The sequence below is a fragment of the Apteryx rowi genome, unplaced genomic scaffold (assembly GCF_003343035.1).
Source record: "Apteryx rowi isolate R43461 unplaced genomic scaffold, aptRow1 scaffold_145, whole genome shotgun sequence".
Taxonomy (NCBI): Eukaryota; Metazoa; Chordata; class Aves; order Apterygiformes; family Apterygidae; genus Apteryx; species Apteryx rowi.
Window position 1 is genome coordinate 1,555,474 of NW_020447697.1, and position 9,790 is coordinate 1,565,263.

The window sequence follows — 9,790 nt, forward strand, 5'->3', positions numbered from 1 at the left end:
GCGCCGGCTGCCGCGGCTCGCGAGGGCACCAGCGCAGGGACGTCCCCGCGGGAACCGGGATCTCGGTGAATTTATTGCATGCCCACGTTACCCCCGTAACGCGGACGGCGCTCCATGCCGCCGGCACAAGGCGGAGCAGGGAGGTTGCCGGCACGGGGCGGGTTTGGAGCGCCAGGAGACATCGGCAAAAACGGATGACAGACAGACAGAGCCTGCGGGCGCCAACAGTCGCCTCTTTTGTCACCCTCGCTGCACTGCCCGGCACTATGGGCGCCGCCGCGCTGCCGGCTGACTACCGGCACGGCTGACGGCAGCGATCGCACGTGCAGCTACGGACGCTCCCGCTAGCTCAAAACTCCCTATTGTTTGAACGGGGCTACAAAAACTGGGTGGAAAATAAAAGGATAAACTTTGAATCAAATGGTATTAAATGTAGCAAACTGATTATTTATTTTCCTGTGCTATGAGTGCTTTTGCCTGACGTCAAAGTGAAGTACAGGTGTTAAATTTTCACAGTGTATTATGAAATCGTACACAAAAAGAGAATAGTGGTGACTTCATATTGTGTGAAGAGATATGTTTGGGGGGGGGGGGGACAAAAACAGAGTGAACTTTCGGCTTGTTAAGTAAACTCTCCACCTCAGTTTATAAGTGCATCATGGACTCAAATTCATCAATTCTTTGTTTGGTGTTTCCTTTTCTAATCTTCCGGTAGGAGATTGTGTTGTATCTAGAATAACTGTGTCTGGAGATATCATTTTTTTTCCCCACGCCTGGCTGCTCCCCTGGTTTCTCAGGCTGGGAGTTACAGGTGGGGCTGGTCGGAGGAGAAACCTCCTTGCCGTTTTCTTGCTTCTTTAAACGGGACTCCTCACTGTGCTCCTTCTTGATTTCTATCAACTGGACTTCATCCTCTTCAGTGTCCTCCTCCTCCTCCTCTTCCGTTGCATTTTCTCCCTCCTCCAGCCACACTTCGTCTTCCGCGTGCTCCTTGGCTTGAGGCGTCGGCGCTCCTGCTGCCGGGCTCTCCTCCGCCTCCGCCGCGCAGCCGGACCTTCCCGCCTCGGCCGGCGCGGTGCTCCTCGCCTCCTGCCGCTCTCCCCTGCGCCCAGGGACTCCCGCTTCGCCCGGCCCTGCAGCAACACAAGTAGCACTGGGTGAAGCTGGGCTCAGCAAGATCTTTGTGATTCTGACGTGTATTCATCTAACTTAGTTTTTCACAACTTACCAGCTCCTACCACTGAAGCAACCACCTTCCAGTAGACTACTCTGAGCTAGGTTTGTAGTACATCTCTAAGTTGAACGTCCCATCAACACAGATGCTTATATGTATTTTACAAAGGTTTCATACGTTCACAGACTCTTTGTGCAAGGCAAATTGCCCTTGCATTTTTTTAATGACCGTCTCTTTTGTGCCGTCTTCCATGCCGAGCCCTCCCTAGAACCCTCATTTGAAACGAGACGCAACGCGGATGCAGCGGTGAAGCCCTGAGCGAGCACAGCTTCCCGCTCCACCCCCCGGGACCCAAAAGGCATGGTGCCTCTCTTCATATACCTATATGTACAATATCTACTTACGCCTTCTCAGATCCACGGCTGACAAATATCCTTTCTCCTAATGCAGTCCCCTGTTACGGCGCCAGCATTTTGAAGCAACTTTCCATCATTCATTCTATCACTTTTCAAGAAAAGACAGACCCAGAGCTCTTCGCTTATTGGCCTGAGCGGGTTCCGAATTCTGAAGTTTCAGTTAGCTGAATTCTCCTTTCCTGAAAAGCCCTGAAGTCGTCGCTCGAGCATTTCAAGCGCTTACTCTGGGCCACCGCCTGCCTCCCTCAGCCCGTAGCCGCAGCCCAGACCTCGGAGCCCCGCGGGAAGGAGTCAGCGGACGAGGGCTGCCGCTGCCCGGCCGGGCACCCAGCTTCCCAGCCGAGACGAGCAGGACGCAGCCCCCGGGACCCTGCCGAGCTTCGCCGCCAGACCTACGCGCCGCCCTCGGCCGCGTGCCGCTGCCCGCTCCCGCAGCGGAAAGGGTCTGCCCGTGCACTCACCCGCGCCATGACGGAGGCCGCCGCCGGGTTTCGCACCGTGCATCCGTCGGACAAACCTCAGGGAGCAGCGCTCCCCTTCGTGCCAGCCCCCGGCTCAGCCTGCGGGCACAGCGATATTTCCCTCCAGACGACGGAGCTGACCCTTTCCCGTAACGAACTGAGGCACTACTTCTCACTTTACGTTCTGCATCTCTCACCCGATACATCTGGGTCCAGATTTAACATCTTCCTCCACGGGAAGGCATCTGAGCTACGTGTCCCTGCTCCCAGGGGAATCTTCTCAGTGTGCAGCACCATGGGGTTATCTCGGATCTCCTGGTGCAACGCTCCCTGCGCGCGCACGTCCCTCGCGCCCCGCAGCGTCGCGGGACCCAGGGCTCGGGGGCCTGGAGGGGAGAGACGGGATGGTCCCGTCAAACCATTCCAGCAGGATCTCCAAGATCTTTCCCGTCGCTGCTTTCACCGTGCAGCAGTGACATCCCGGCGCAGCGAGGTCAGTCGCGGGTGCGCGCGCTCGCTGCGGACATCCTGGGGGACGTGTTTTACGCTCGCTCCTCTTGTCTGAAGGTGGCAGACCGCACTCAGACGGGTATCTCGTATTTGTCCTATTTGGCACAGCTCCGCTTTAAATGATGCTTTAATGTCGCAACAAATGGTCTATTCAACATTTTGCCTGCGGGGTCCTAAGTATTAATTAGACTAAATTGGTTAGGTACTAAAAAGCTGCCTGCAATTTAGAGATAAAGTGCTTGTGGCAGAGACGGGGGAGGCAAGAGGGCTCTGCAAGATCACTTAATAGGTTTTATTGTGCACCGGTAAGGCAACACGGTTGGAATATAGATGTCAGCTTTAAGTGGAAAAGCCTCCATCATGATTCACCTTCTCAAAATCTATGGAGTTTCTATGAAATACTATTTTGCCGGGGACAAATGCCCATATATTTTCTTCTTTTCTTAATCAAAGCAACATCAGTTTCTGTTTAGAAGGCATGGCCCATATATCTTTTACAGCTGTGTTCAAATGACTTTATCTTCGATAGCACTGTGAAAACTACCTGGAGTTGTTAATCAGCTCTTCTCCGAGGGGTTTAATATCTATGTGGCAGCTGACATACTGAAACTATCACTGCATTGCAGCCAGGCGGGGTATAAACGAAGAAGAAGGACCGAGAGCTCCTACCCTGCAGCTCCTCCAGAGCCCGGCCAGCCTCGGCGCGAGCGGGTGCCGGACAGGCATCCGGCAGCCCCGCGCGTTTTGGTGCCAAGGGGATGGGGAAGGACGACAGGAGCTCAGAGACCTGCGGCGGGGGGGCTCTTTCCCAGCAAAGGCCCCAAAAACCCGAGGAGTGGCAGGCRGAAACCCTGCAGCCGGAGCAGTACCACCGGAGCACATACCCGCTCCCGGGGCCGCGAAACTGGCAAGGAGTCCCCCGATGGGAAATACAGAAAGCGGAGTACTGCTGCAGGCTGCCCCCAGGGAAACGTGGCTTTCCCCCTCAAGGAGAAGGGTCTGCTTTCACCCATGGTTAGAGCATCCAGCCGGGACTGGGGAGAGCCAAGCGCGGAGCCCTCTCCTCTTCAAGAGGACTTCAGCTTGCAACTCCCGTGTGAAGGATCTGTCCTCCACACAGTAAAATACTCCTCCTTTCAACATGGTTGCATTTTGCATACGATGACAAAATATATTTGCATATATTCAATATATTTTAATTTACTCACTGGGACAGGCAGTGAGCAATACCCTACATCCCCATTCACCTGGCATTAGGAAGATGCGAGTTCCAATCTTTGCTGAGAATGTGTTTTCCTAAGCAATTTCCTACTAGATACTTGGGGGTCAGGGGGATTTGGACACTTGCAGAATTAGGCAGAAGAAGAGTTTAGGTTGTGAGGGTGTGCATTTTTGACTTAAAGCCTCCCAACAAATGGGCAGGCAGAACTCACCCTCTACGCGACCCTGTGTAAAGGATGCAGCATCTCCCGCCCGCACAGGGGTGTTGGGAAACCTCATGTGCCAAAGACCCCAAGGTGCTTCGATACCATGGTGATGGAGTTCATACACAAACCTCAGAAACAGAGACACCAGCAACATTTTCTAAGGGGCGACAATTCTATAAAAGGGAAATGAGTCACTGTTCACTACAATATAAGGGTTTGGCTAAACTCCCTCCCTTGTTTGGTAAAAAATTAATAAACATCTGTATAGTCTTGTCTTTGAAAGCTGAAAAACACATCATATCACACAGCATTTTTCATTACCTTCCTCTGATTTCTGGCCATCGGTTCTTGTGTCCTGGGAAGGGATATCAGCTGATCTGTCCTGTTGAGTCGCATCATTTTCCTCTTGCTTCTCTTTAGGAAATATAAAGCACAAGAAATGGACTTACGGTGCAGTTAATGATGAGGACTAGGTTTTAACAGTTACATACAGGCAGCTGATTTCCAGAATAGATTAAAAAAATTGCTTGTTTCTTTAGTCACATACTTTTCATTTCATTCTCTATAACTGCCAGTTCAAATTTGTCTCTAACTGAATTATTCTGAGTCATTGTTACAGCTAACCATAGGTTAGGAGTTTTGAATAACACAAGAATACATTCTATTATTCATACGGCTGTACATTAAATACCGGCTTTTCTACCCAAATACTGAAGTAAAGACAAGCATTGTACTTTACCTTCACATTGCTTCTCTCCATCAGAACTGCCACGTATTGTCTTCTCTGCTACTGAATTCCTATTTTCCTTCTGAGTTTCTTTCGTAAGCGGAGTGTCAGGACCAGTTTCTGCATTTGCATAAGGAACCGTCCCGACAGATTTTGCTATTTCATCGATGATACCAATGGCCTGGAGCGGGCCCCTCTCCGGGATCACGTTCCCGTTGCACTCGGGTGCGCAGGATGCGATGGGGACTTCTTCTGCCATGATCACGGCCGTGCCTGGCTGCACACCTCCACGGAGCCCCGGCTCCTGCACCTCGGGGCGGGGGGCGAGAAACCTTTTTGCTTTTCTCCCAGGGATTTTTCCCCCTCCTCAAGTAGTCAACGAGCGTCTCTTCTTCTGAAGGCGTTGCAGCAAAACAGAGACCAGAGTAACAATGTCGGATTTGTCCAGGGCTTGACAGCGGGATCTTTCCACGGGGGGGATCCAATCAGCACCTTTCTTGTCGCTTAGACTCTTCCAGTTGCATAATTAAATGCACCATTTAAATTTGCATAAACAAACAATCTGAAGCAACGAGGCTTTTGTGCTGGCGCGTAGAGCGGGTCTTTCAGCATGTCAGCCCCGCGGTAATAAACAGATTTTGTATTCTTGACACAATGGCTCTTTGTGTCTTCGCCTCGTAACAGGAACAACAATTGTTCTAAACCTTTAAGCCATGGAGGGTGACCACCTTTAGTAATAGGACTTCCATGTAGCCAGCTTAACATTCCCAATCAGGTTTATATTCTGATAAACCTTGAAATGCTGTTGGTCAGACAATGAATTCATTTTACATTTGTCAAGGAATAAACTAGCATGTTAGAAGGGGCACATGCTCTGCACACAGTACAATGCCACTTTCTTCTGCGCCACAGCCTTATTTCTACCAAGCGTATTTTACAGAGACCGGGTCAAATCCTGTAAGCTGCCGAGTATTTGCAATTACTCATTAAGTAAAATGCATCTCAAGGATTTGGCCCTCAAAGGAAAGAAACAGATGATTAAAAATTAAAGCTCTAGCAAAAGCAACGTGTGGAGATGAGATCTGAAATGACACGGCGAGTTCTTGAGCAGAAAAGCCAGATGACTGGACACTTTCTGCTTGCTCCAGCGTATGGTGGGAACGTTTCCGGCACGCTCGGCAAGTGAGCGTGGCTTGCTCCCTTCCATGGCCGCAGCATGACCTCGTTTCGCAGAAGCTGGTTTTCGCCACGGCAGAAGAAACGCTCTTTACATTAAAGGTGTACAAAGGGGGCAGTGGCACGAGACTGACATGTCGCTAATTATCCATCTGACCTACGAGCTAACAGAGAGCGAGAGGAATTTTTTTATAAAGGCCCTCACAGAAATTGCACAAACAGCATCAGTGGCACTTTCTGACCATAGATGAACTTGTTTCAACCCTAGCATCCAAAGCCAAGTTTACATAAGAATGTAATCTCCTGCTTTAAATGACTTTTTTGTATTCACACAATACCACATTTTTAACATCTTTGGGCTTTAGGACTTGGAATCCTTCCTTTGGGCTCAGACCTTGACTGTGCATGGACCCAAAACTTTCTGACCATTTTTGGTCATCTTCACCTTAAAACCAATAACTTTACATCATTATGGAAATGTGTTTGGTGTAACTGATTTGTAACGGTTGGAAAAATTTGTCCAAGAAAAATGAACGGTAACATTTTGAAAGCGGACTCCAGGTACCCTCAGGAAGAGGGGCTGGATGTCTGGCGTGGGCTGACGGCTGCAGAGCGGAAGTGATTATTTTCCATTCCTGTCAAGCTATTTCCATGTTCCCGAAACAATCTGAGGGCCACTCGAGGTATTTCCTCATTTGACAGGTCCTGTCCCCAGCGTTTCTCTCGGTGTGGAAACGCTACTGAGAGAGGTTTCATGGCTGGGATTCACCTGAGCATCGCCGCTGCCTTTACCCCAAGACCGTGCTGTTAAGGATACCTGCGAGACCAATTAGCCGATTGCACAAGACAGTCAAAACATTGATATCAAGCGCCTCCGCCTAGAGGCGGCCTCCCGCAGCCTGCTGTTGCACCACGGTTTGCATGCATCCATCACCTCCGAACAGCCGTCAGAGGAGGATTTGCCGGCCCGTCCCCGCCGAGGGCCCGTCCGGCTAACGAACAGCCTTCCTGCGGCTCCGGCCCGGCCTCGCTCCGCTCCACTCCCTGCGGCGGGATGCGGCCGCCGGCAGGAGGACGCTCCTGCCCAACGCGGGTCGCGCTCCACGGACACGGCACGGCCAGGGCAGCACCTCTGTCTGTATTTCCAAGAGAGCCGTTTCCTCCCGTGTCCATTCCGGAAAGATACGGAGACAAACTGAGGCGTTTCCTGATGCCACCTATCAGCAGCATGACTAACTCTCCCTAACCCACTTTTTCCCAAACCAGCGCTTGGTGGTCAACGAGCTGTTTGCACGCTCTCACGCCGCAGGGATCGCACCGCGCCGGCGGGCAGAGCGGGGCAGGCGGCTGCTCACAAACCCAGCGGGGCAGAAACGGCTGCCACATCAGTGAGAACATCTCCCCGGCTCGCAACCCGGACCTGGGCTCTGCCGTCTTACCCTTGCGGAAAGTGTTTTGCAAGGAAAAGTCAAACCTTGCTGCAGCAATCCACGCTGGGGATGTTTTCCAGAAGAAAATGCAGTCGAAAAGGCCACACGCATTTCCAGCCGAAGGGGAAGCGCCGGTGCGGGATGGTGGGAGCTGGGCACAGGCTGTGCTGGAGACCCCGCGGCTGCAACTGGCTCACCCGTGGCCAGAAATGGGGACCCGGGGCCAGGCAGAATGCTCTGGGGTAGCAAAAAGCACAGAAGTCACCTCTAACAGACCCAAAAGGCGCCGCATTAGTGAATTCGCCTGAAACGTGGAGCGGCAGACCAGCGAAGAGCGAGCAACGGTGTCAAAGCGTGTTAGCAGACATGCAAGCATGACCCCGGGCAGCTCCGAGAGCCGGGAAGGAGAAACCATCAGCACCACCATCACCGTTAGGAGCGAGGAAGGAGAAACCATCAGCACCACCATCACCGTTAGGAGCGAGGAAGGAGAAACCTCAACACCACCATCATGGTCCTCCTGGAAAGGACGCCCGATGCGGCCACTCGCCGTGGCATCCCCCAAACCACTGACCGGGGGCCCGGAGGAGCAGGGGACAGGCGAAGGGCAGAAACTGAACAGTCTGCTTTTATCAATTTTAACTCCATTATTATTATTTTCTTTTTCTATAACAATTAGATCTTGATTAAGAATGATTGTTGAATTAGACTATTAAGATTTCAATTATACCAACAACAAATTCATGGCTTTACTTATAGATATGTAAGATGTGCTTCCTCTTTGCCTGCAAGCAAGATTTTGAGCATAACACCAGTCCCTCGTGCCCAGCCCCATTCCATGGCCCCCAGGCCTGGAGGGGATTGCTGCCGGCCGCGCCGGCGTGGTCACCCTGAGATGTAATTCCAGAAGGACGGAGGCGAGCATGGCTGCCATAGACACTGGCTGCTGCAGCGACACTGGCAGCTTTATTCCTAGAAACCTCAGAACTAAGAGCGCAAGCGCTGCAGGCACGCGAAGCAGCAACCCACCGCTCTGCGGCGGCAGGTAGGACAAACTCAGCAAGCGCAGACACCTACCTTTTGGGAACTTATTTTTTACACTACTAAAGCTGGGTGCAACCAGCTGCGACACATGAAACGCATCTAAAACATCTGTATGGGAAAGGAAATGTCTGGTATGAAAGCAGAAATTACCAGAACGCAAATGCAAGCATGAAGGCAGAAGAAACGCAGCAATCCCTGAAAAATATGCATAAAAATGAATAGCCTGAAACTGAAATGATAGCCACCTACTCTGAGCCAAACTAAAATGGAACAAAACCAAGAACATGCAGAAACGTGTGTCTGAGATAGGGAAATGCAGAAACTCAAGTCATTCAGTATCTTGCTGGACTGGACCTTTAATTTGCAAGGGAAAACAGTTTTTGCAAGATAATACAGCCTTGAAGCTGTATTGAATGATTTTCCCCTTGAATGATTTTCCACTGTATCCTAAAATGTTCCCAGCAGAAGCCAGAACGTGCCTCGTGGTTTTATGAAAAAAGTTCAGCAATAGGGATCATAAGCCAAGAGAGTGCTGCAAAAAACTGAGATATTGAAAAGGTCATAAAAGAAAGGCAAGGCTGGCTGGAGAACTACAAACCAGAGTAAAAAAAGAGGAATACGCCTGAGGAACAGCAGAAGAGGCACTTTTAACAGCAAGACTAAGGTGACTTATAATTACTGCTTGAGCCACAGGAACCAAGACTCTTAAACAGGCAAAGCTTCCGCTCCGGCACAGCAAGAGCAGCAACGTGCCCGTGGTGGCCACCCTGCAAGTGTCCACTGACTACTAACACTGAAGCGTGTGAGGTCGTGCTGCTAAAGCAAATATGTTTGCCGTGTCTTGTGCTGGAAATTCTTCAGCTCGCTCTACGCTATGCTGAGTCAAGCCCAAAAATTTAGGAACCAAACATTCCTGTCACCTCAGGAGTTTTCTGCCTGTTTGCTGCTAAACTGGCGGCTGGCTACCATGACTGTGTCTTTCCTGCAGTTACGCAGGGAGGGATTGCCTAGATTTGGGCACTGGCCTAGAACAGATTAAGCAGTTAAGCACCCTTACGAGGTCAAGCATAACAGCAATCAGCAAATTAATTAAAGTTTTAAGTTTAACACAGAATTGCATTCTGCAGAGCAGCAGCCCTTTCTGTAATAAACTTGAGTTGCCCTTTTTATCCACAGGAGATAAGGAGAGAAAAGGTAATCCCTTAATTCTGAGGAAATCAAGCAAAGCATTAAACCCTGTAATCAGTGAGAGCGCCTCCTTTCCTGAAGACACAGAGCGCCTTTCATACAAATCACTGCCTAGCCCTGACCCTGCGAACCGCATCATTAACACGCTTACGGCAAATGCCAAGGGAAGAACCGCCGAGCACCGTGCACGCGGCATGCCTGCACTCACCCCTCACCACGCAAAGCACTAACGAACCA

The 9,790-nt window shown here is 50.9% G+C and overlaps 1 protein-coding gene across 1 annotated transcript; it reads right to left on the bottom strand.

Moving 5' to 3' along the window:
* Window positions 1-387: 387 nt before the first annotated feature.
* Window positions 388-9,117, bottom strand: ERMN (ermin). Its single transcript, XM_026058304.1, has 3 exons — window positions 4,728-9,117; window positions 4,310-4,402; window positions 388-1,133 (listed from the first exon to the last, which is right to left on the bottom strand). Exons 1-3 carry the CDS (start codon window positions 4,972-4,974, stop codon window positions 646-648), a joined length of 828 nt encoding a protein of 275 aa, XP_025914089.1. The 5' UTR covers window positions 4,975-9,117; the 3' UTR covers window positions 388-645.
* Window positions 9,118-9,790: the final 673 nt, after the last annotated feature.

Bases quoted from the DNA above. Each gene is read 5' to 3' on its own strand.
- ERMN (XM_026058304.1), bottom strand. From the start codon at position 4,974: ATGGCAGAAGAAGTCCCCATCGCATCCTGCGCACCCGAGTGCAACGGG. The intron at 4,403-4,727 runs GTAAAGTACAAT...TATTTCCTAAAG, and splicing joins TGGAGAGAAGCAATGTGAAG to AGAAGCAAGAGGAAAATGAT. The intron at 1,134-4,309 runs GTAATGAAAAAT...GTGTTGCTGCAG, and splicing joins TGGCCAGAAATCAGAGGAAG to GGCCGGGCGAAGCGGGAGTC.